This window comes from Notolabrus celidotus, chromosome 1 (assembly GCF_009762535.1).
Source record: "Notolabrus celidotus isolate fNotCel1 chromosome 1, fNotCel1.pri, whole genome shotgun sequence".
Classification (NCBI taxonomy): Eukaryota; Metazoa; Chordata; class Actinopteri; order Labriformes; family Labridae; genus Notolabrus; species Notolabrus celidotus.
The window spans coordinates 15,477,293-15,502,528 of NC_048272.1; the positions used below are offsets into that span (position 1 = coordinate 15,477,293).

Consider the following 25,236-nt stretch of genomic DNA (forward strand, 5'->3'; position numbering starts at 1 on the left):
TAAATTATTAATCAGTAAAGGCACACCTTTGGCATGTTGACAAACAAAACATAACTTATTTCAAAAGGACGTCAACATGCACATCTGGTATTTCTTGTGCAGGCGCAGGATTCCAGATGATGTACCAGGATTCCTTTTATTATCAGTAATGACACACAAGAGGGAAACTGGACATGAACAGAACAGCCCCATGATTCATTCAGGGTGTCGTACAGCATGCTTGTTTTAGAGTAAGACACTCAGTGGTGCAGCACTTAAACATCTGCTGAAAAAATAAATAATAAAACAGCTGTATTTACTTAAAGTAGTCATGATTTCACTTTTTTATTCATTTAGAATGACATACAAGGAGCTTCAAGAGGTGCAAATGCTACACATCGAACAAGTGGACGATGATGTTGCTGATATGGACATCGCTGTCTCTGTGTAACAGCAGGTTCAAAAGTGGCAACAGCTTTTCAGCCCGTTTTTGATTTAATTGTTCTTGTCACAGTTGCATTTGGTAACTTACTCCTGGAAATCAAAGTCAGACAAATTTACACTTGCTCAAAGATTAGTGGCACAAAATCATACTCAATAGATACTGCTACTTAAAGCTGTACGCTTTCACAGCTACATAAAGTGATCCTGAACACAAATAATCAAAACATTTCACTTAAAACTGAATTCTAGCAATAAGGCAATATTTAATATTGGAATAATTATTTATAGAATTATAATAATAATGCATCATTGTGTTGCAGAGAGCTGGTCCGTGCTGAAAAGAGGCACAGCTTTAATTGGGAGCAATAGTCCTTGGCTTGTTATAAATAAGGAAGTCTGTGATGTCGTGCCACACATTGCTGTCGTGGTAGAGGTAGTTCATTGAGGACTGCAGAGACGGCTGGAGGGTGTGTGGGTAATATTCAAACAGCCACAACACAATACCCCACACCAGAGTGGCAAAGAGTGGGAAAGGGTCGTGTTTAGGCTGAGGGATGAATCCTTTCTCTACGGCCAGGCGGGACAGAGCGAACAGGATCCTGGACAGCAGGTACATGTTGATCTAGAGGAAAGAAAATAAATTCAGTGAACACATTTCTTCGAGCAAATGCAGGTTAGGATTTAAAATATTTCATAAGGCTGAGCACAGGGTCATCATACCTGACTGTTGATGTTGTTATTGTCTCCGAACACCAACCATCCTCCGACACAGGCAGCCAGGAAGGAGTGAGACTGCAGAGTCTTCCCCTGCAGCTTCTCCTGCAGAGCTTGCAGTCCTTTGTACGTGAACACAAAGTATGCCAGGTTGCGAGAGTGGGTGTATGTGGCCTTCAAGATGGCTCTGAGCTTATCCTTCAAACTAAAAAATAAAATAAAATCATGTTTAGACAACAGAGGCATGGGGAATAGTGTAACAGTATGGAGGCCCTAAGCAGACTTGCATCTGTACATTATATTTACTCAATTTTACCGTGACAACATTTAACTAAATGTCGTCTTCTCCAGATCTTATTTTATACATCTTGTTAAAGGTGACATATCGTGCAAAATCGACTTTTTAATGGTTCTCTACCTGAAATATGTGTCCCTGGCATGTCTACAAACCCCCCAAGAATGAAAAAAATCCATTCTGCCCCTGTTCTGATTTCTACACCTTTCTGTAAATGTGTGCTGAAACGAGCCGTTTCAGACTTCTGTGTTTTTGTTACGTCACAACAATATCCGCTCTGTAACGGAGTCAGAGCTCGGATCTCGTTCAGCCCATAGACTGTATAAAATACAACTCAACTTCTCCTCTGTTTTTTATTCCCTGTACACATGTGTGGTAACAAGGAGCTTAGGAGGGAGGCATTCTAGTTGAAGGCTGTCTTAATAAACACAAAGGTCGGTTTTACTCCACACGTCTGCAGATTTGAAGATCTAGTGGAGGATTTTTATTTGTCATGGAAAAGTGCTAGCGCTAGTTAGCATAGCCACATAGCTACATGTCGTAGCTGTAGCTGTGTACCAAGACACACGTCGACATACTGACAAATAAAACAACAAGAAACACTAAATCTGTGACCAATCGTTCAGAAAGGTCCTGCTGCCTTTCTGGCAGAGGTCGGTTTTACTCCCCACGTCTGCAGATTTGAAGATCTAGTGGATGATTTTTATTTATCATGGATAAGTGCTAGCGCTAGTTAGCATAGCCACATAGCTACATGTTCGTAGCTGTGTACCAAGACACACGTCTACATACTGATAAATAAAACAACAAGAAACACTAAATCTGTGACCAATCGTGCAGAAAGGTCCTGCTGCAGGCGCCTCTCCGTCAGGATCAGATTCAGAGGATTGAAATAACGCGATCCGTGAGCAGCCGTGTATATTCAGCCAACATGTAAACATTAGATCAACGTGCCGGAGAGCCGAGGGTACATCCACTTTCTGAGGGGGCGTTGTCAGAGAGAAAACAGAGTGTTCTGAGGAGGGCTGAAGAAGAGGGTTTTTCAGGCATGCCAAAATCTGATTTCAAAGTGTTTTTTTGAGCATAAACTTTAAAGACACGTTTTGGGACCTCTTAGACCAATATATATTGATGAAAAAAGCGTGATATGTCACCTTTAAAACATCTTAAAACATGGACGTGGTCTCAATTATTTCACCCATTAGTTTCTGAAGAGACCTTATTAAGCCAAACATTGACAGTCACCTTGTTGTTAATGCTGACTCAACCTTACTTTTGTTCAGGCCTTTAGTTGCTACAGTGTACCCAACCTGTCAGTCTCAACAGCCAACCACACCCCTCATCATGTCTAGTCATGCAAAACTTGTCGCCCTAATGTTGGTGTACAAATGCTAAATGGGTGTTTTAACATTGTAGTTAATGGGGTCTCCCCGCTTTTGGAACTGGCCTCAAGAAGACAATCAAGGAACTGCAGTTTTTTGCATTTATGCATTGGCTTTATTTCTTAAGACCAGATACCACCGCTTGGGGGTAACAAGTTGTGTTCTTCCAAGATAACTACAAAATGAGTTGAGATCTGAGGATAAAAAAACTGAAATTAACTCATTAACGCAGGAAAACCAGTGTAAAATAAGTTAAAGGTACAGTGTGTAGAACAATGTCAGATTCTGTATTGAAACACTCCCTTGCCTAACCTTCCTGTTGGTGAAGCTACGGTGGCCTATGAGGACAAGAGCCTGCTGTGATGCAAAAGTACGATCCTCTATTTGTCACGTTTTTTCCATCCAAACCGTCCATCGGTTCTAATTGTTTTGTGCACAAAACAACCATTTTATTCTTCTTTGTCGTCCAACTGGTGCATTTTAAACTTCCACTCACTAAATATAAAAACTTGTATGGCCTTCAATGGTTTGTCTGTCCTGTGCTACATGCAGCTGCAAGATGGCAGCCTCTTTTTTAAAATATAAAAGGCCCATAATGAGTTAACAAAAACCAAATATTGTATCTATTCGGGCGATTTTGCACTGATTAAGACATACTTCTGAATATTTAATTCCATTTCTACCAAGTCTGTTCTTCTTAAATGCTCAAGGACACATGACAAGTTATTGAGAATATTTTTGTTGTTTTATTCCTACCACTGTTGTTAGCACAACTTTTTTTTCAAATAAATTGTTGGAGATTTAAAAAATACCATTACATTCTTCTACTTAAATGCCCTACTTTCATGATATAATACAACTGAAGCAGGAACATTTTACATTTTACATAATTTTCACGAGAAAGTCGAATATCCCTAACTTTTAGTGAGTAGTTCATATACATATATGAGAAAGAGAGAGAGGAGGGGGCAGATACAGATGCTTGTTTGCTTTGGGTTTCCTAAAACTTGATTGCAGCTCTGGTACTTACCTTCCACTTCTGAACAGAAATGTCATCACCAGGGCATGTGGTGCTCTAATTTTGACTCCATATCTGAGAAATAAACACACAGGAACGTTAATGTTGCACGAAAACACAGGTGTCCACAGGTATAAACTACTACACACCTTCAGCAGGTAAACAAATGTTAAAACCACAAAAGTTACCACAGTGACTGCATGCAGCTTAGTCTGACCATCACAGTAAAACCAACAGCTGATGATAAGTAGAAGTCTCATTAGCTCATATTGTAGCATATGTCCTAACATACTTAGTTTACAGGATGTTTTTTTTTACTTACACGGCGCCATTTCTGAATCCCTTCAACACTGCCAACGCAGCTTTATATTTCTCCTGCTGTAGTAGATTATTTACAGTATAGAGAAGAGTTTTTATTAGATCGGGACTTGCCATGACTTTCAATAGAGCCGAACGGACATAAAATCGTGTTACACACGAATTGCTGGTGCGTGTGTCACAGTGAAATGTCGCCGGAACGAAACACTGGAACTCAGGTTTCCATGTAAATGAAGTGCAGAGTACTATTTTCCTGTTTCTTGAAGTCGAGAAAAATACAAAATGTGCCTTGAATGAGTAGTTCATTTGAAAAAGTAGATAGCACAGTTTTTTAAACTTTTGAAAATGTTTCAAAAACATATTTTTTCTTTACGTATTTTCAGTCAACTGAAGTTGGGTGGCTTTAACTAAGTAAAAATTACATTACTAATTAGAGGTATTCTGAAAATGTAACTTTATTAAAAATAACATGTTTTTTTTTTCAATTTTAAGAACAGAGTTTTCTGCTTTTGCAAATTAACTCTTCAGTATTAAACTTTTATCCTAACTTGTACTTGTATATAATTAAAGTGTACATGATACAAGAGTCAGCCACTTATTTGTTACCGATGTATCATATGCTGTGCGGTTAGACTACATACCAGGCTTTGATAACATTGTACATATTTCATGAATCATTTTCCGCAGCTGTTACGTTATTACGTAATTACAATGGAGTGTGTGAGAGCATCTCTCATAAAAGAGTGAAAACCATAGACTGTATAAAGGTGAAAACAGGTTACATTACTATCTGTCATAAGAGATACAAAGAAATTCATAGATTTAAAATATGTCTGGTTAAAACTGGGGAGATAAATTGACAGCTGGCACAAATGTTTGAATTTTTCACTGTGATGAAATGTACGGAAGTCCTAATAGGACATGATTAAATACATTTTTATTTTCTCTGCTTTCTCTAGATAATAAGTTACTTTTGCTTGTTTTCTCAAGATCGCAACTTATTTTTCTCGTTATCTCAAGATAGCAAGCTTTGTTTGCTATAGATAATGATATACAATGGATTTAATCATGTCCTTTTAGAGCTTCCATGTAAAAGGACATGATTAAATACATTTCATTTTCTCCGTTTTCCAGAGATAACGAGTTAATTTTGTCGTTATCTCTAGAAAACAAATCTTGTTACCTCAAGACCTTGTCTTATTTTTCTCATGATAACAGGGTCATTGATCTTGTTTTGTTCAGAGAAAGAAGCTCCTTTTCCAGGTTTTTGAACTTCAACCTTTATGATAAATGTCTCGTAACAAACTGTCTTTTTATTCTTTAATGAGGCAATATTTCTAAACAATGTAAAAAAAAAAAAAACAATTAAAGAAACTCAGGCCTTTGCTGTTACCTGAAGTTACTTGGTTACCATATGCATAAACGTGCTCCTATTATGTTTAGTAGGAAAGCCCAAAAGAACATGATTGAATACATTTCATTTTCTCAGTTCTCTCAAGATCTTGACTTAATTTTCTCATTATCTTGAGAAAACAAGTGAAAGTAACTTGTTATCTCAAGAAAACAGAGAAAATAAAATGTATTCATAATGTCCTTTTAGGACTTCCATGGAGATGCATACACTGTTATGCACAATACTGTTAAAATTCCAACAAGTTTAATAATATAGAGACCAAATCAGTGGTAAATGTTCCATTAGTGTTCAAATTAAACAATTATCTGCTTAAAATTCCTGATTAGTATGGGATGGTTATGAATGAATAATGGAATGCACATGCTCAAGAGTTGACTCAGCAATATGAGTGAGGACACCACAAACCTCACCAAAAATATATCATATTTTAATCATTTCTAACTGTTATAAATATTATAAGCCTTCCTCATTACATTTTTACTATGATTGTCAATGATATTCAAGTTCCTGTTGACTCAAACTGTCACAATTGTCATAATGACTCTCTAATAATTACTTTCCTGTTCTTAATAACGTTACATTTATTTGTACTATCATAATTTACAATGTAGCTGTAAGTCTGTTTATCTGGTGTTTTTTATCTACTTGTTTGTCTCCATCCATCTCCAGACAGCTGTTCAGCACAAGTCTGGTTCTGCCTGAGATCTCTGCCTGTTCATGTTGGTTCTGTACCGATAATATAAGAGTACAGTATACACCTGCACATTTTGTGAGGTGTCTTGAGATAACTTTGATTATAACTTGTGCTATTTAAATAAAAATTGATGAATTGACACCATTGAGAACTACAGTATCTTAGCCACAAATTTTAATGATAAACATACAAACCAAAGTATGGAAGAGGATTAGGTCCACTGAAAAAAATTAAATTAAAGTCCAATTTCTTTTTTTATTTTTATTATGAGAAAAAAAGTCAGAATTCTGAGATTAAAGTCAGAACTCTGGGATTAAAGTCAGAATAATAATAAAAAAATATATATTGGACCTTGATTTATTTATTTTTTTCAGTGGACCTAATGCCTTTCTGTACCAAAGCCGTGAACTTGGTGTAGGATATTTCAAAAAGTGTAAAAGGTAGTGCAGAAATGATGAATTCACAATACACAAGTTTTCTGCAGGAGCCCAGTGTTTTAATCATTTTATTGTTGTTTTTTTTCTTCAATCAATCCAGTCCATTGTTACATGAAACCCATCATCCAAATAAATAGTTTTCAACCACTGACTTTGACTTATGAAAAAAGTTAGAGCCTCAAAAAACAGTGATTACACTATCAACATGATTTACAATTCAATCAATACAACAAAACACTATTTTGCATATTTTTACACATTGAACTGCTCCATGGTCCGGAGCACAGCAGTGACTGAACAGTGAAGTGGTTAGTTCAACCTGTTTGGAGTGTAAAGGTGCTTTATGATAAGCTGTTGTCAGTTTAAATATAAAAAGTCCCACTGTAATCACAAAAACCTTTTTTAAACAAGGTTCTCTTTTTTTAATCTTAAAGTAATCTCTTCACTAGTCTGTGTGTACTGACTTGCTGCCAGTAAGGGGAAGATGTGAGGGGTTAGGAAACATCTTACACAGCTAAGCAGAAATTGAGCGGTCACCGGCATGAACTGAGAGTTAACACACTGTTTGGGGGTCAGTGAGGGGAAGCCTGAGGCATTGAGACAGCCTGTTTTTTTTCTTAACGTGAGACTGGTACTGCTATTCAATAAAAGGAACTCACTCAAACTGATTTTGTCATTGCAATTTTCAATAACCAGAGATACACGTTCAAATTATATCACGTCATTCACACCACGCTGCCTAAACACGGACTAAACGGCTTAAAAACTTGGACAGTAATTAGTCATGAAAGTATCTCAATTAAGACAGTGAATGTTCGCTCTATTTTTATTGACCTTTTTTTAAAACGTTTTTTAACTTCATAGCCACTTATACTATAAAAAGACAAGTCACAACTTAGTAGTTGTAAGATAACTGAAATTTAAAGGGTTTTAAGAATTGATTACACTTGACGACTCTCCAAACGGTTTACAAAAAATAATTATCCTTTGGTACATAGGTTCCCTAGTGTTTTTTCTTGAAGTTATACTCTACCTGATACTAAAATAAAACTTAGAGCTGTTGTTAGTGGAGCTATTTTGAAAAAAAGAAAAGGAAATGCACATGTGCTGTACATATCTGAATGCCTCTCACCCTATAAAACTAGGGCAGTTTACTACAACATTAATTTAAATCCTAGTTATCATATGACCCCCGAATCAAAGGGGTCCACTGTTTTGATGAACTAATGCATTAAGATATCAAACACATTTCTACTCTGTAAGTATATTTACATAAACTTCATTAGTAACTTAGCACATCCTTAACAGTTAGGATTTTATATCTGTGATAAAAACAACCTTCTGGATATCAAGCAAAGAAATGGCTACCGCTCAGTGGGAAAGGGGAATATTTTATCACATCATTGTTCTCTCCTAATGTTCCCACTTCATTAGTAACAAATCATACATCTATCCACGGCTGAAAAGATTAACAGCATGGATCATTACGGGAAGGCAAAGTTTGTCAAATCAAATCCAAACCAGTTCTTCTGTAAACACCTGCAATTACGCAAATGTTCCCTACTTCATATTGAGAGTTTAAATCAGGAGTTTATGCTGAAAGTTACCAAATGACATTACAAAATGATTAAAGAAATCACTGTTTGGCTCTATCGTCAGCAAAAGTGTTTTCTACAAAACTATTGCACATAAAAAATACAACCTCTCTTAGGGAACAATCACATCCGCCCAACTGCTCGCTCAATTATGTGCAAAGTTCAACGTTTCAACTCATTAAAAAACTAAGAAATCAACCTGACAAAATAACAGAAGCATTTTAATCATCATTAATATACTTATCAAAGTTGTTAAAGAAACTATATAGGTGCTACAAGAGTCACTCCGGTCAGTCAGCTGTTAAAAAAAAACAAAAAAAAAAACATCTATCAGTTCATCCACTTTTAACAATGGAAAAATAAAGTTGAGTCTGACCCCAACAACCTATTTGTGCCCACGCCTAGCTTTACATATGAAGCTTATTTGCACAAACGTTTTTTTTTTCTTCTGAAGTTATTAATTCTAGTGCAAAGATCCAACATGGCGGCTCTTAAGAAGTAACAACAGCACAGATTCACTGATTTACGTGTAGAAACTGCACTTACGCAACCTTACAGCGAGTGCAGACACGACAGGGTGAGAAAGGCGTCCCCTTTGGCCTCCAAAGCCTGATAGTGGGCTGAGCAGGGCTGAGTGACGAGGGTGGGACTGATCAAACAGGTGATGAGTGCAACAGGCTGAGGAGGATTCACAGGTCTTTGTGGGGATAAATGGAGGTTAAATGACACAGCTTAGGATCAGATGATACTGTGTACGATAGCGTGCATCCATCTACCAGTTTATAAGCAGCTCCTGGCCGCAGGGAGACTCTGGTGAAAGGTGCTTTTGTCGCAAATGGATTTTGCTCCTCCATGCAATCCTGCTGCGTTACTCCTGTCCGAAACCTTCAGTCTCCTCTATGGCGAACATGAGCTTCTCTTTCAGCTGCTCGTAGCTCTTGTAAGGAGGGAGGTCCAGACGATTAAAGCTAGACAGAGGAAGAAGAAACACTCATCACTCTCTTCATTTTAAGTGTGATCTTTGACATTTTATCTCATTGAAAATATATTTATATTACTGCTGATTAAGGAATACTTTGCTTTAGTTCTTATTCTGTGTTATGACTTTTGGATATGAATATTTCCCTCGATGCTCTGGCCTCATGTTCACAAGTTAAGGTCATGAAAACAGACTTTTGGGAGGAAGAAAAGGTTGTTGGTTTGAATTTTTTTAAGCCTACAGTTTCATGTATTTACCTCCTGATAGGGTCTTCAGTCACAACATGTTATATACATGTAGCTACTTGCAGAAATGTTGGTTTTACACAACCAAATTGCTGCTTTGTTCCTAGTAATTCAAGCAAACTAGCAGCTAATCACAACTTACACAAAGTGCTTCCAGTTTGGACTGGAGGCATGCCCGGTGAACCTGAAGCATCATGTAGCTGCTTATGTAAGATGCCTCTTTAGGTTTTAAGAATGATGGAGATAATTTTTTCTTCTTTAAAAAATGTTATAAAGCTAAAGTGCATGGTTATTTAAATGCTGCACTAATATTACATGTTGTTATGAGACAATCTGCTGGATAAACATTGTGTAATCTGTGTTACTTAATTAAACAAAAGCAAGGCATTCCTACACCTCATTGCATAACATCAAACACCAAATATACACCCTGACATTAAGGGAAGGCCGGTGTTTGGTTAAATAAGAAATGACTAAGAGGGTTTGGCCACGAAAGTTTAATCCCGGGAAAACTCAGGTCAGATACCTGAGGACTTCTGTGAGAGCAGAAATAGAAAAAACAGATCTCACCATGTGTGGCTTCGTGGAAGCCAGTTCTCTTTGCCAACTTTCTCAATGCAGAACTTTTGCGGGCCATTGCTTCCTGCAGTGATCAATAAAAAGCACAAAGAGAGTTAAAGAAGAGGTGGGTTGTGGAATAATGCGTGTGAGTTGTTATGATTATGTCTCATACCCATCAGGTCGGCGAAGCCACCCACAGGAAGACGGCATGTTCCTGTGACAAACTGCAGCAGTCTCATTCTCTTCTCATTGTCCATCTCCTTTACAAACTGTCAACAACAGCACAACTTATGTTAGCAACCCCAACTCAACTCATTTTATTTATATATCACCTTTCATACATTCACACATGCAGCCCAAGGTGCTTCACAAAACAACAGAGACAGAAAACAGCAGCAACAGATAAAATGATACTAGGCTAAAATAAGATAGAGGATTGTGACATGAAATACTAAAAAATAGAAATTAAATAAAATCAATTAAAATAAAGTAAATCAATTAAATTAAATTAAATCAAAACCAGAAAAATTAAATAGAACCAGTTGAAAAAAAAGAAGATAGAATAAGATAGAATAAAAATAAAAATACTATAAAATAAAAATAAATAAAATAAATTAATTAATACATAAATAAATAAAAATAAATAAATAAATAAATAATGATGCTAAAACAATGGTCATAAATGTAATACAGTAATAATGCAGTTCAGGGCTTGAAAGAAATCACTCAAAGTTAAAAGCCAGATTAAAAAGGTAAGTCAGAGCTCACTATTTCAATGTCCAGGGGCAGAGAGTTCCGCTGCAACCTCTTCAAAATAAGATACCCTGTTCCTAAATTTGAAGTGTTTCTTATTGTTATAAAAAGTTTTTACTCTCTTTTGTCCCTGAGGCGACAGCAAACATTGATCCTAACACTAAGCACTTGGGGTTATAAGCTAAAGAAAGAAATTTAATCATAAGACTTAACACAGGCTATTGTGCAGGATCAATGTACCGTAACAAGTAGGACAGAGAGAGAAAGGACATGCAAGAGGTTGTGCTTTTATCTACTGTGTTACTGAGCAATGCAGTCAGGGTGTGCAGCTGTAAGTACTGACCTGCCAGAACCAGAGGATCTGTTTGCTACTCCGTGCATAATGCCTGTAGATAGTGTTTCTCTGCCAGTCCACCAGGTCTATCTCCTGCATCCCACACAGCATCACCTACAGGCGAGAGATGGGATAACAGATTGATGTATTTTTCCTTTTTTTGTTAAAGGTGGTAAAGAGGGAGGTTTGATTTTTTTTCCCTAGTACCTCTAATTCCTTAGCATCAAAGTATTGTAGGTACTGCTGGGGCAAAACTTCATTGAAACCCTCGAAGAATGCTTGAGTCTGCTCCTCCACGCCTCTGGAGAGTCTCCACTCTGCCACCAGCCTGCAATCAGGGATATGAAGGGTAAAAGAATGAAGTAGATGACGCAAAAGGTTCATATTTGCTTATGAAATTAGGTTGTAGATAAATCCTCAAATTTGAGGTTATAATTTATATCATATCCTCTATAAATGCCATCATTCTGCTGTTGTCTAAATACAATGCTGTTAGTTGATCAAACATCATTACTATCAATCATATGCAGGAGAAAAGAGAATGCTGGGATAGTAATAATGCAGTTAATGTAAGTCTGCCTGAATACGAATGTCGTGTTGTGTGTAATGAGGCAGACAGAAAAGTTAATGAAGGTGTGGTGGTGGTTAAGGACATGATTGATAAGAAGCATAACGGGATCCCACTGTACCTGATATATTCCTCTTTATTTTCCTCCGTCACTTGGACGTTCCCTCCGTCTGGTTTCAGCTCGTGGGTGGTGACCTCACCGAGAATCTCTTTGTCGACTGAGAAGAACATTTCTAGGCCGCACTCTTCTATGTTGTTATCCCTGCAGGCAAGAGCGTCATTATATTAATAATGTGATTAACAGGAGAATACTGGAACATTTGGCACATTCCTTTCATGTTCTTTTTGCAAGACAACTTGTAACGCAGCTATTGGAGTGGTGCTTATTCTATGGTAGGATAGAGGAATTAGTTCTGCTTATTGTGTAAACTAATTTTCATACACATATGACAGATTGGCAGGTAGGTAGGAATAAACAAGGAGGCCTTAAAGGGAAAGTTTCTACGATCCGTCTCGGCACCTGAGTTGATAAGTTTCTATTCTAGCCAATGTGTTAACTTCCACTGGATCCGCTCCGTTGCGTTCCGGCTCCATCTTTGATCCAGCATGCCAGAGCCCTCAGGATCAGATACGCAAGACTTCTATTTTTTTCCAAATGTCGGAGCACGATGCATCAATCTCAAAAGAGAAGACCGAGCGGGACAGCAAGTCAGGCACCAAAGCAAAATCAAAACATCCAGTTGATTTTCCGAATAAAACACTTTGTGTTATCCCCAGATCATATTTCACTTAACTACGGCAACTAACTGTCATAATGAGCGGAGCCAGGCCTGGAGTCAACAGGTCAGAGGTTTTCAGAGTCCAATAAATGAGGAGAGGAGTCAGATATTCATTAGTGCAGTAATTACCACAGGAAAACCTCTGTCATATGACTCCAGCTGCCCGGCATTCCTGCTCCGTCCTCTACTCTGAAAACACAACTGTAGGTGTTGACGAACAAGAGAGCACAGAGCCGGACCACAGTCTTTTAATCTGCATAACAGATCTTGCCAACCAACCAATCATGAGTGGCCCTGTTCTTTAGCCAACAATCCACCACTTCACATAGAACAGTTTACATCCCCAGACCTACTTGATCCAGATGAGTGAGTTGTAAAACTCTGGATCTATGGACTCCAGGTCTTTGAGGGCCAGAGGTTTGTTCAGGATTCGCTTGTAGAAGGGGAGGGAGAAACCTGTGTCGATGAATTTGCCATGGAACAAGGCCTAGGAGGAGAAATACAGGAGTAAAGGTTAACCTGTGTGTTCAAATGAAAGGCATGCAGTACAGAAGTCATTTAAATGTCACATCTGGAACCTGATTCTTAGTGTTACATTCTCAAGATAACTGTATACTGAAGTGTAACATTTACACATGACTGTCTTCATTCAGTTTGCAATGCACAAATGAGTCATCTTGTGGTCTCACGCAGTCATGCCTTTAGTCATGCTATCACCTTTACTGATGTCATATTGAGTAATTGTGTTGAGAAACAGGGCAGGTACCATGGCAATGAAGCGTCCTATGAACTTGAAGTACTTGAGATGGTCAGGGTTGATGTAGGAGGCGGGATTGATCTGCAGACAATAGTTGTCTTTGCCAGCGTACTCAAACAGGCAGTACATTGGGTTCAGGACCTCATGGGAGAGCAAGAAAAACCATTCCCTGGAAATTGAAGAACATCAAAAAGAACAACATTCATTAGACGCGGTCAAACTGGTTCAGATACAGGTTTTATGTTTTATGAAGAATGAAAAAACTACTAAAAAGAACTAAACACACCTCATACCGCCGCAGACAATAGCGGGCAAATTATGTTAAATCAAATTGGTTAAATTACCTGGCCACACCCCCGTAGTCCAAGCCTTCCTCTCCGGGGAATATTATCCACAGTCTCCGCCGCAGATCTTGAGGGTGGAAGCTCATGATCTTTGAATGCGAACAAAGAATCAGAACAATCACACACCTCAAACAATTACAAGATAATACAAGTCAAACAGAGGGATCACAAACTGACAGTTTATTCAAATCATCACCTGTTGGAACGAGTCCTCAAACAAGGTTTTCCTGGACACGGTGATCTTAATGTGCTGCGGCATCGACAATTGCTGAGAGGTAGAAGAACAAACATGGAGAAGTGAAATTTTAATAAACCTGAACACTTTTCACTGTGGTTTCATCTTTGCACATCAAGAACTAGAGAGATAAGGTCACAGTGGATAAAGAAAGATCCACTTTGTTGAGGTTATCATGTGAGATAAGAAAGCATTTCAACACCTGAAGGGCAGCACATACCTGACACCAGAACCTGAAGTATTGCACTTTGGCTTTGAAGTCCCTGACATACGTTATCTGAGGCCCGTTCTCTCTGTGGACGAGACAAGGACAGTTATCAACAAGCATTTCACATGAACATTTGTGCACATGTTGACTCCACAACCATGACTTGCATCATGCTGCCACTGTTTTACAGTTTATGTTATGGGATGCTCTAATAAAGTACAAAACCTGATAACTCTAAGGATTATTAGAAAATGGTAAAAACATTTAGCTTAATGCATTTAAGCTGGATTGACTGACACTTTTATACCGGTATTATCTTTAATTGCTCTGTGTAATTTAAAAGCGGACAGTGGTTATACTCAGATCAGGATTAACAACATTGCTGCAGACATTTATTTTACAGAAGAGCTTACAGTGATGATTTCCCTGTGCGAGGGTCTATGTAGGTTGTGGTTCGCCTGTTGTGGTCCACAAAGTAGGGAATACCATCCACAGTAAACCTCATCTCCCAGCCCTCTGGCAGGGGCTTATCATTCAACAGCCTGAAAAAAAGGACACAAAAAATAGACATCTAATTAATTGTTAGCAAAATAAAAAGGAACACAAAAAATAAATGAAAGTGAGATTACATTTATCCTTACTCCTTGGCTTTTAACCCAGCATGAGATTTGTGTGGTCTCTGTCACTGTCTGTTCTTTTATGGGATTTTTATTTGCTCTAACAGTGTTTTTATTTTATACATTTTTAATATTTATTTTATTTTTTTGTTTTTTTTTAAACTATTTTTTAAAGTGTTTTATTTTGATTATTTTATCTTATTCTATTTTATTTACTGACAGTGTTTTCTGTTCTTTATATTTTAACTTATTTTACCTCACTGTGCAGCACTTTGCTAAACTTGATCATTTTTTAAAATGTGCTATATAAATAAAGTGGATTGGATTGGATACATTTCAGATTGCACATTGCAAGCCTCAGGTGATTAAACGATTGCAGGGTCCCAGGTCATACAGAAGTTATATTATACTGAAATGTGTCATACTCAAGCTTATGTGGGTTAAAAAGGGAACTTCCTCTTCACTCATTCCAGTCATTAAAAAGTGAAAGTCAACACTTTGTTAACAGATAATCCTTTAAGAACACACAACTTCCTTATCAGTCATGAAATGAAGTTATGACTCAGTCCACATATGATTTGACCTACAACCCTACAGAAAAAAACATTTAGATTTTAGTAATTTTAAACTTCCTGCTCTCTCTGCTTCCACATCCCTATTGTTTGCAAATATCTGTCCTGACATTGTCTACCTGTGAGTACCTCATTTCAGGTCAGGACTGTTGTGTAATTTTGCTTACTCCTGAAGCACATACAAATAAAAAGTAACATTAAAAAAATAATTTAAGTCTGCAAGATGTGCAAAACGTGTTCCTCCAGTCTCTAAAGTTCAGAACTGATTCCTATCAGAGACGTTTTAGAGAAAGTCGAGCTGAGCAAATGCTAACTCGTCAGCACCTCTTACAGGCAATAACATGTAATTACAGCTAAGTCAGTCTGAATCACCAGGTTTAATAGAAATGAAAAGGCCTACACTCACCCTTGCGTCCTCGGGTCCTCCCACTGTGTCGCCCGAGTCGGATGATGAACAAAATACACTCTGCCATTGGTGTCTGTTCTCTTCTCTGTCATTGAAAAGGAAGCATTTATTATTTAAAATTCAATTTAAAATGCATTTACACTGGCATCAAAGCCAACGCCTGGATAACATATTAACTGTTTTATTATATTTACTGTTCAGAAACGACAGCTGCAATAAATAAACAGTGATATTTACCCCAGCCGTGAGGCAAAGGTCCCAGAGGATCAAACTCTTTATTGGCCGTGGCTGCCAGCTGGTCCTGTAGCTGACACAGAGAGAGAGGGACAGATATTAATGAGGTCTTATGTGACCCCTGTCAAACATCAGACAAGATTAATCAAACCAACATCATTTTATTTCTCTTCGCATTTGGTTTTGACATTTTGAAGTTCCGATTAATTCTCATTAATGGCTAATAGCTCAAACACACAAAGTCAAACACACAAACATAAGACTTTGATTTTGAACAATTAAGCCTAAAGCCAGCCATGTCCGCACAAATGAGATGCTGAAATTTATTCCACACAGATTATTGGCTTTTCTTTCAGGTTTATAGATTATCAAACTTTATGTGACAGAATGGATTAAATGGAATTGTATAAGAGATAGGGCGCCATTGGACTAGCGGTCTAAACGTGCATCCCATGTACTTAAGCAATGGTCCTTGTCGCAGTGGTCACAGGTTTGACTCCCAGCCTCTACCATTTAATGCTTATCTTCCCCCGCTCACTACTCTCCACATTTACTGACTCTCTCAAGCTTTCCAATCCAATAAAGGCAAAAATGCCCCAAAACATAACTTAAAGAACAAGACAAGAGAAGCTAAAGTGGTAAAACTTGTGAGATGGAAAAAAATATTCTGGATAAGATCTTTGCCTAAATAATGATAACAGCAAAATGAGTAGCTGAACCAGTGACTGCTCTTACCCCATAAATAAACCTCTGGTTAAACTGCTGCATGGCTCCCTGCAGCTGGCTACGCTGGTGCTGCCACTCCTCATAGTTACGCACAGACTCCTGAGTGGGGCGTTGCCATGTTGTAGTCCGGGTTATGTGGTCGACGAAGTATACTCTACCCATGGGGTCCACCCTGCGCTCCCACCTACAGGAAAGGGAGAGTAATGAAGAGGCTGTATGACTTTAAATATCATCATTGATATCTAATTTGATAAGAGAACTTGAAGTAATAAGGCTGAAGGTCTGCAGGAAAAGTGGAAATCTGAGGTACCTTGTTATGAAAAAATGACTTCACAGTTTCAAAGAGCACAGTAAGAAGCATGTCACCATTCAGTGTTTAAAATAAGTAACTTTAGTACCCTGTAGGTAAGGGATCAGGCCGGTCCCAGGTTGTCCTTTTCTCAATGTGATCAACAAAATAAACTCTTCCATTCTGGTCCACCCTTTGCTCCCACCTGCAGAAACAAAACAGATGAGTGTGTAAATTTAAAGCAAATGAAACACGATTCTAGTGATGAACAAAATGACTCTGTCACAAAAGATCTAAACTTCACATATCACCAAAAAGCTTTCTACATTAAAAAGGTACAAACATAAGAGGCGTAAAGTGTGCATATAGTACAGATGTTCGTTCACCCTGGTGGTAGAGGTCCATTGCTCATTGGTGTGATTCTGGGAGCTGTTGTGGCCGGAGGTGCCAAGGTGGAAGTCCCTGGCTTGGGGCCACCTGCTGTTTGTGAGGGGGGCCCTGTAGCTGCTGCTCCTCCAGCACCTGAGTCATCTTGCTGATTTGAACACCCACTAGCTGACGCTTGAGAGGAGCCATCGGAAGCTGGACCTTCGCTTAGCTCACTGGGGGATGAACTGCTCGAAGAGGCTGGAGACAGTGGAGGATAAAAGATCTGAGATTAGAAGACCTTTTTATACATTTGCATATGTGTCCCATAGGGGTGGTCCGAAGCAACTAATGTCCTAGTTGTTTAAATAGAAATTTAAATTCCAACTAGCTGACCAGTCTAAAGGTAAGAAAAAATGTGGGGAAAAAGTGCACGGCTAAACACATTATCACAGAGTCTGCAGAGTTGACAATGGTTTGCTGAGTATTTACGTTCACATGCATGTTTGCTATGTTTGCATGCATATTTGTTGTTGAGTTAACCAGACACAGCCTATGTAAAAAGCTCCAGCTCCAGCTAGTGGCAAGCGGTTGCACTACAGCCGAAGCACAACAGTTGACCGGCACTGCAGGCCCACAATAATAAAAATGGAATCACTCATTTAATTGACAAGTGATTTTGCTGCCAACTTGCGAGGGTGTCGACTTAATCCTTTAGTCATTTAACACACTCACTCACACTGTATGTAAGCATTGAAAATGAGCAGTGGGGAGTATGACTAGGACACAAATGAGTGTTATATCGTGACGTCTTCATGTCACTCTTGAACTTTTCTTACTCGGAGAAGCTGCAGGTCTTCGAGGAGTAGCAGGAGGAGGTCGGGCTGGTCTGGGAGGACGCGAGGCGACGGAGCCCCCTGGAGATCGGGATGGCGAACTCTTACCATTGACGGGATGACCATTAGGTACAATAACCCACTCCTCTGAATCACTGGAGGGGGAAGTGTCTCTGCTTGACCTGGGGATAGAAACATTTACCTAAATTAGTGTATGGTTACACAAGAACTTTATAAGAGATGACCTTTAGCTTATCTAATCCCAAACTTAAGAGTTAGAGATGGGAGCATTTAAAGGTCTAATTTAAAAAAGTTCAACACACCTGTTGCCAGTGTCTCCATTTTGTCTTGCATTTCCATTTGGAACAGAGGCTAGAAGACAGAGAAAATAAGGATTGTGACAATAGTCATGTTAAATATTATGGGGTGTTAATGCAACAGCAAAACTTATTCATCCAATATTAAAGTAGATCAACTTGTCCAAAGGATATGTATTACGTTTATTAGATGGTATCTGCTATGTGACAACAAAGAACATTAACATCCCTCATCCCATGAGTTTGATTTAATTTCAATTTTACCTTAATTTATTCATAGTTGCCACCTAGTTGTACATTTTCAACAGTTAAATTGTTTCATTGACCATGTTTGTATTTTTTATTGAAATAGTTGTAAAAAAAAAAAAATGTAATCCGAAATGTATGGATTTTGTGTGTTTTATTGCCCAGTATGTTGAAATAGTAGATCAAAATGAATAAATAATAGTCAGATCATATAGGTGAAAAAAATTAAAAAATAACAAGCATGGGCTTGTTAAAAACAAACTATATTGTTAACAAAAGCAAAGCAAAATTACTCAAAACCTGTCAAAATAGGCCGAGACCTCTAAGGGTTAAAAATAAATTGGAATAGTTAGACTATTCCATCGCCAGACTCTGTGGTGCAGATTGGCCCTTACCACAGGTTGTAGGATTGTACTCAGGCACTGGAAAACTACAAATAACATCCCTTTTAATGAATGGCTGGGAGAAATGACCAACATTAAGAACAACTCATTTTTAAATTAAACAGCAGACAGGAGATACTTTTGGACATATGGGGCCCCTTCATGGATACAATATTGAATAGCTAACTTTGCCTTGTTTAGGATTGTAAAAGAATGATTGATTATTATCTTTATTTATTTTTGTTTTGTATTGTTTCTGTCCTTCTTTTGTCAATGGCTGTATTACCTCTTCTTACGCGAAAATGTTTTTTTTATTCCTGTATTATTGTGCCATTTCTTTCTGAATTTTTAGTTTTTCTTTTGATTTTCATGTTTGTCTGTTTGTTACATGTTTTGAAAACAATAAAAAGTGAATTATAAAAAATAGATTGGAATTTGCTTACATAGAGTTAAATAAGTTGACATTTTCAGTTTGTGACAATAAACTAGTCAGTGCTTTCTGGTAAATTCAGCATACAATGACCAATTACTTGAAACATATTTTGGTAATTCAGCTCTAAAACTTCCTGTTTCCCCTCAGCTGATTTTAACATTTCTTTCTCTGTATATAAATGATTATTAGTCATTAGTCATTAGTCTTAAATAAAGGCATCTCTCAGGCTCTGTAAAGAATTCTGATCAAGCTTGAATTCTGTAAGTCTGTGCATCATAACCTGTGTGTGTCTTCTCACCATGTTCTCTCTCTGCTGTTGCAAACGTTTCTTCGTCTACCTGCATGCCATCCAGACAGACCGACAGGTCACCTACCACATCTCGGGGGTCTCTGTCAGAGCTAAGCTGCAGTGTTTTCACCACCTCAGATACTGGAGAGAGCACAGAATAGAGTGTTTAACAGATGAACAGTGACAACACATCTAAGGTACACTCATCACAACAAAGTGAAACAGCTGATGCTGATGCTGCTGCTGTGGGGAAGTAGTGAATAGACCGTGCATACATTTCAAATACAACTAAAAGTTGTATTTTAAATGTATGCACGGTCGGAAAAGTTCTGAGATTAAATTAAAAAACATTTCCTTTTTAAAGCTCCATCCAGCCCTTCATAATAATCACAATCTTAACTTTGTTGCTCACTGTTTTAAGTCCAGCCTGTTCGAGTCGGGGCTCTGGAGATCCCTGTGTCAGTCACTCTATTAGCTCAGTCACATGGGCTTAACAAGCACCATGGCCTTAAGAGCAGCTGGCAACGTTTTTAGAGCAGCTATAAGGAACATGCACCAGTCTTTTATGTCACATGGTGCTTTGCTGTTGCTGACCGGGTCTGAGAGAAGCCTTTGTATTAGGCTGAAAACACACTCTGAGCAGGCAGAGGGACATAGGCTTAGGTAAAGCATGTGTCCCAGAGAAAAAAAAGTACACCGCCTCTCAACGTTTGAGCTCATCAAAGCTCAATAAAAAATTCTCATAACAAACAAAGGGAGATACAGACTCATAAAGGGTAGTTTATCTACTGTCTACCATGTGTTCAACCTCTGCAAAATACAATATTCAGCTGACTGACATACACACAGAATGTGAATACAGAGAGAGATTACAAAGGATCCAAATTGTTTTATTAATTCCAAAAACGTTTTACTGATAGCTTAAAATAATCTGTGGGATTCAACCCCTACAGCCTGAGAATATTAACTTCAGGGTATAAAAGCAAATAACAGTGTAAGATGTATTTGAAGGTTCATAGTCATACAGCTCATGGTAGCTCTAAGTTTAATCAAAAGACAGTGCAAGGAAAATCTACCAATTGGCCTTGTAATATACAAGATCAGAGTTTTCTTATGCGGGTAACTGGAAGAGAAAGTCAAACGTTGGAGATTTCATTCTTTTTCATCTTAAATATATATATATATTTCTACCACTAAGGAGACAGAGTATAAGACTCACATTTCAAGTTATTAGCCTTCAGAGTCTCACTGATCTCTAGTGTTGCCATTCCCAACAGGATGTCTGCTTTCAGCGTCTGGTGACTCCAAACACGGAATATCAGCTTGCTGACCGGAGTCACAATTCTGCAGAAAATGAGAAAATGTCAAGACATCAGAAGACACAGGAGAACATGATTAAGGGCAACTGAACCGTCTGCTGAGAGGATTCAAAGTAGGCAAATCAGCTGCAAGAAAATACAAATTTGGTATTTATATCCTTCATATTTTTTATGTTACCATTGGTTAATTAATAGGTGGAAGCAGCCTTCGGACCCCTCATATCACTGTGTTATTTTTTAAGATGTATTCTTGTCATTTCAACAATATTGATTCCCAGCATTTGCAGTTTTCTTAGAAAATAAGATGGAATATGGATTTTCCTCAAAAAAGTACATAGACAGACACACAGATAGACACACAGACACACAGACAGATAGACAGATAGATAAATAGATAGATAGATAGATAGATAGATAGATAGATAGATAGATAGATAGATAGATAGATAGATAGTTGCACAACCAAACATCATTTATTTGTTCCTGCTTCCTCTTCCTTGACAAACAACAATCATACTCACACTGTGAGAGCCTGCTTCCATTTGGGACTGTGTGTATTGTTGCACTTCTCAGTCCTCTTTGACTGGCCATCCACAGCCACCTCAACGTACGGGCTGGGACCAAACCAGTTCTTTTTGTTTTCCTTCAGCTTGGCTGAAAGCACTAGATAGGGGATAAAACCACCATGAGAGGTTCAGGTAATGTTCTATAAACATATATGATAGGAGTCTGTCAGAAATTGCATTTGGTAAAGTTGTCACAGAGTAAGCCACCACTTCCTGTAGACAACACAGACTGAGCATGTCAACTGATGAGGGAGACTTCCTGTATTCATATTGTATGAGAGGAACAAAACAACGCAAAGTCTGTTCCTTAAACTTAAAGTCAAACAATGATACACTTTATTAATTCATCAAATGTGTGACATAGTTGAAAGGTCACAAAACATGTTACTCACCAGTGACTTGTAATTGGGCCTTCATGGTTCTTCCATAACACTGCAGCCTTATTTGTCTGCACTGCAGGACCTGCAACCAGTGACACCGGATGTAAACATGGGACACTCTGTTCAGGTAACCTACTTAGAGAGTGATTAGGCTATTAGGTTGCTTCAGTCAGTGGAAAATATAGCCTGTCTTTACAAACAATGGCAAGTATGGGTTAAGGAAGCCATCTACACTGCTTGACAAAAGTCTTGTCACATAATGATATAGTGGAAAAGTGGCAGAAGGTTGACTTTTCTGATGAATCATCCACTGAACTGCCTCCCGATTGCCGCAAATACTGCAGAAGACCTGTTGGAATCCGCATGGACACAAGATTTGCCCAGAAAACAGTCAAGTTTGATGGAGGAAAAATCATGGTTTGGGGCTACATGCAGTATGGGGTGAGAGATCTGCAGAGTGGATGGCAGCATCAACAGCCTGAAATATCAAGAAATTTTTGCTGCCCATTACATTCCAAACCACAAGAGAGGGCAAATTCTGCAGCAGGATGGTGCTCCTTCTCGTGCTTCAGCCTCCACATTGAAGTTCCTGAAAGCGAAGAGGGTCAAGGTGCTCCAGGATTGGCCTGCCCAGTCACCAGACATGAAAATTATTGAGCATGTCTGGGGTAAGATGAAGGAGGTTTGGAGGATGAAACCTAAGAATCTTGATGAACTCTGGGAGTCCTGTAAGACTGCTTTTTTTGCTATTCCAGAGGACTTTGTTGATAAGGTATTTGAGTCATTGAGTCAGCCAAGACGTATGGATGCAGTCCTCCAAGCTCATGGGAGTCATACAAGATATTAATTATTTTTTCCAAGGCATAATGACTGTATGTTCTGAGGTTAATGTAGAATGTTTGTGTATTCAAAGTAGCGTATATATTTAATTTCTACATTATTTTTGTATGCGACAAGGCTTTAGCCCAAGCAAAATCTGATCTTTCTGTCCTGATTTCATGAAAAAACTCAATGAATGATAAAAAAAAAAACTTTATTTTTGGTAAAATAAAAATAATTGAGTGTGCTTTGCCTTTCATATGAACCATTTATGATTCAAATTGATCAACTACGAGTAAAGTTGTTATTCCTACAACTTGGATAAGTGACAAGACTTTTGTCAGGGACTGTATATATACATGACAGTTTCAGGAATCTATAGATGTTACATCAGTATTTGTAGAGGTGCTAGCTCAAACATATGAACTCATTAGACTCCACAACACATTCTGGCTAATTTAGCATTACAATACAAACTTATTTAATTTATGAACTTTAAAGTCAGATAAGTATAAAGTGAATTGGAGTCCCACTAACAAACAATCTCATTAACTTATTGCCTCACTGTTTGTAACTCATGTACCTCAATGTGCTGATGATTGTTGACAACTCTACACACTGATGCACTAATGTTTCTTTCATTCAGTGGGATAAGATCATTTCTGTGCTCAGGCTTGGAATAGCTGTACTACAATACATGTAACCAAGTGACTTCATTTAATCTCAGCTATTTCAAGGACCCGCCGTAAGCCTTCATAACAGAAAATCCCATCCTTAACTTTGCTGAGTTAAGTATCACTAAACCTACTCTACTAATCTTTGACAACATCATTTGACGGTGTGCAGGGGTGATTAAAATTAAATAGCTACGGGGTATGTTAATATTTATTTAAAGAAAGATGTAAGCTAGTAGCAGATAGTTGTCAAAGAGGCTTCGTGCTCCCTGCTGTCTGCTGTAGCTTTGAGTTAGCTTACAGCTTTATTAGTCACTTTAGCATTAGCAGGATTTGTTGACAACTTCAAACACAAGACTCTCGCAGATAAATGGCTTCGAAATATGACATAGCTAACATGTATTACTGACTGTTGTGTACATTCTTAATATTAGGAATACCCAACAGAAGCTGTGAAGTTCATCTACCAGGAGCAACTTTGTTAGCCGCCGTAACGTTACACCGAGGCATTAGCTAACCATGCATTAACCAACGTTGGTGATGCTAACACACAACCAGGCTCCTCGAGAAGTTTTCCTCCTTCAAGTCGGGGGAATGTCATGTCTGTCGTTCAGGTAGCGACCGAATGTCCTTACCTGACAGAGGCAGACGACAAAAGGCAACCCGGGCTTCAGTTTCTCGTATTCCTAGGTTGTTGACAGGTAGCTGCCTGCCATCAGCGCAGACCTGTGTTCCGCTAGCCAGAACAAGACCAGCTTTTCCGGCTTGACTTTTCAAAATAAAATGGTACATTTACATTACTTTCATTTTTAGAAATGTGTTTTTCGCATAACGGACTTAAATTAGTACCTCTGAAAAACTTTAAATTGCTTCGTTGATATTTTTTCTTTTACATTTTTTTATTACGTTTTCCATAAACTTTACCATGATATATTTTATTTGCAGCACACATTGCTGGTAAACAAATACAAAAACATATAGAACAGTTGCTGCAGTATTTAAGGTTTCCATTCCCCTTCCATGCCCCACCCTATCCCACCCCATCCCACCCAGCCCTCCTTTTAACCATAGACTGTAAAAAATACCCCACAGCCCACATTTTACATAATGTGTAAGTAAGCAAAAGGGGAAGCAAGGTAATACATTAGTAAGAATTAAATAATAACAATAACAAATAGACACACAACAAACAAACATACAAACCAAAAAAAATTGAATTAAAATTGAAATTAAATTTGGAAAAGAAAAGAAAAGAAAAAAGAAATGATTCTACTCTGCTATTGTTCATCTCTATTCAGAGGGACTTGTGAGCTGTCATAATATTCTAAAAAGGGGGTCCAAATCTTAATAAAATTGTGTAAGGAGCCTTTGAAGGTGTATTTAATTTTTTCAAGTTTAAGAAAATGTATGGTGTCTCTAATCCATCTAGTGAAGCTGGGAGGTTATTGCGTTTTCCAGGAAAGAAGAATGAGACGCCTGGCTATTAAGGAGATGAACGCTATTACTGCATGAGCATTTCTTTTAAGTAAAGGGATCTCCTGGCTGTATCCAAATAGGGTACACGTGGGATTGGTAATGATATCAATTTGAAAGATCTTATTATATGCACCAAAAATGCTTGACCAAAATGTTTTGAGTCTTGGACAGGACCAGAATATGTGCATCGGCAACAAAGATATTAAGGGTCTGTATTAGGGAATATAGTCGGACT

At 38.1% G+C, this 25,236-nt stretch overlaps 2 protein-coding genes across 6 annotated transcripts; both read right to left on the bottom strand.

Moving 5' to 3' along the window:
- Positions 1-294: 294 nt before the first annotated feature.
- On the bottom strand, positions 295-4,349 carry pxmp4 (peroxisomal membrane protein 4). The gene is made up of 4 exons (XM_034683557.1): positions 4,155-4,349; positions 3,845-3,907; positions 1,144-1,342; positions 295-1,045 (listed from the first exon to the last, which is right to left on the bottom strand). Exons 1-4 carry the CDS (start codon positions 4,265-4,267, stop codon positions 776-778), a joined length of 645 nt encoding a protein of 214 aa, XP_034539448.1. The 5' UTR covers positions 4,268-4,349; the 3' UTR covers positions 295-775.
- A 2,383-nt stretch (positions 4,350-6,732) lies between these two features.
- itcha (itchy E3 ubiquitin protein ligase a) lies at positions 6,733-24,276 on the bottom strand. Of its 5 annotated transcripts, XR_004632338.1 has the most exons (26): positions 24,161-24,276; positions 22,045-22,114; positions 21,608-21,749; positions 20,987-21,111; positions 19,777-19,908; positions 18,423-18,471; positions 18,103-18,281; positions 17,284-17,524; positions 17,007-17,102; positions 16,618-16,792; positions 15,886-15,955; positions 15,649-15,733; positions 14,467-14,595; positions 14,066-14,138; positions 13,807-13,878; positions 13,611-13,699; positions 13,276-13,435; positions 12,863-12,996; positions 11,852-11,992; positions 11,370-11,490; positions 11,172-11,276; positions 10,248-10,344; positions 10,085-10,157; positions 9,067-9,258; positions 8,837-8,987; positions 6,733-8,588 (listed from the first exon to the last, which is right to left on the bottom strand). XR_004632338.1 is itself a non-coding variant. In XM_034691111.1 (24 exons), the coding sequence occupies exons 2-24, from the start codon at positions 22,067-22,069 to the stop codon at positions 9,159-9,161; spliced, it is 2,607 nt and encodes an 868-aa protein (XP_034547002.1). In that variant the 5' UTR covers positions 22,070-22,114; positions 24,161-24,276; the 3' UTR covers positions 6,733-9,158. The 5 variants fall into 5 exon arrangements, 2 of the variants coding, with proteins under 2 accessions (XP_034547002.1, XP_034546980.1); XR_004632337.1 differs by having other exon boundaries at positions 6,733-8,987; XR_004632336.1 differs by having other exon boundaries at positions 8,837-9,258.
- Positions 24,277-25,236: the final 960 nt, after the last annotated feature.

Bases quoted from the DNA above. Each gene is read 5' to 3' on its own strand.
- pxmp4 (XM_034683557.1), bottom strand. From the start codon at position 4,267: ATGGCAAGTCCCGATCTAATAAAAACTCTTCTCTATACTGTAAATAAT. The intron at 3,908-4,154 runs GTAAGTAAAAAA...TTTATTTCTCAG, and splicing joins GGATTCAGAAATGGCGCCGT to ATATGGAGTCAAAATTAGAG. The intron at 1,343-3,844 runs GTAAGTACCAGA...TTTATTTTTTAG, and splicing joins TTTCTGTTCAGAAGTGGAAG to TTTGAAGGATAAGCTCAGAG.
- itcha (XM_034691089.1), bottom strand. From the start codon at position 22,069: ATGAAGGCCCAATTACAAGTCACTG. The intron at 18,282-18,422 runs GTGTGTTGAACT...TTCTATCCCCAG, and splicing joins AATGGAGACACTGGCAACAG to GTCAAGCAGAGACACTTCCC. The intron at 15,956-16,617 runs GTAAGAGCAGTC...TCTCTGTGTCAG, and splicing joins ACCAGAGGTTTATTTATGGG to CTACAGGACCAGCTGGCAGC.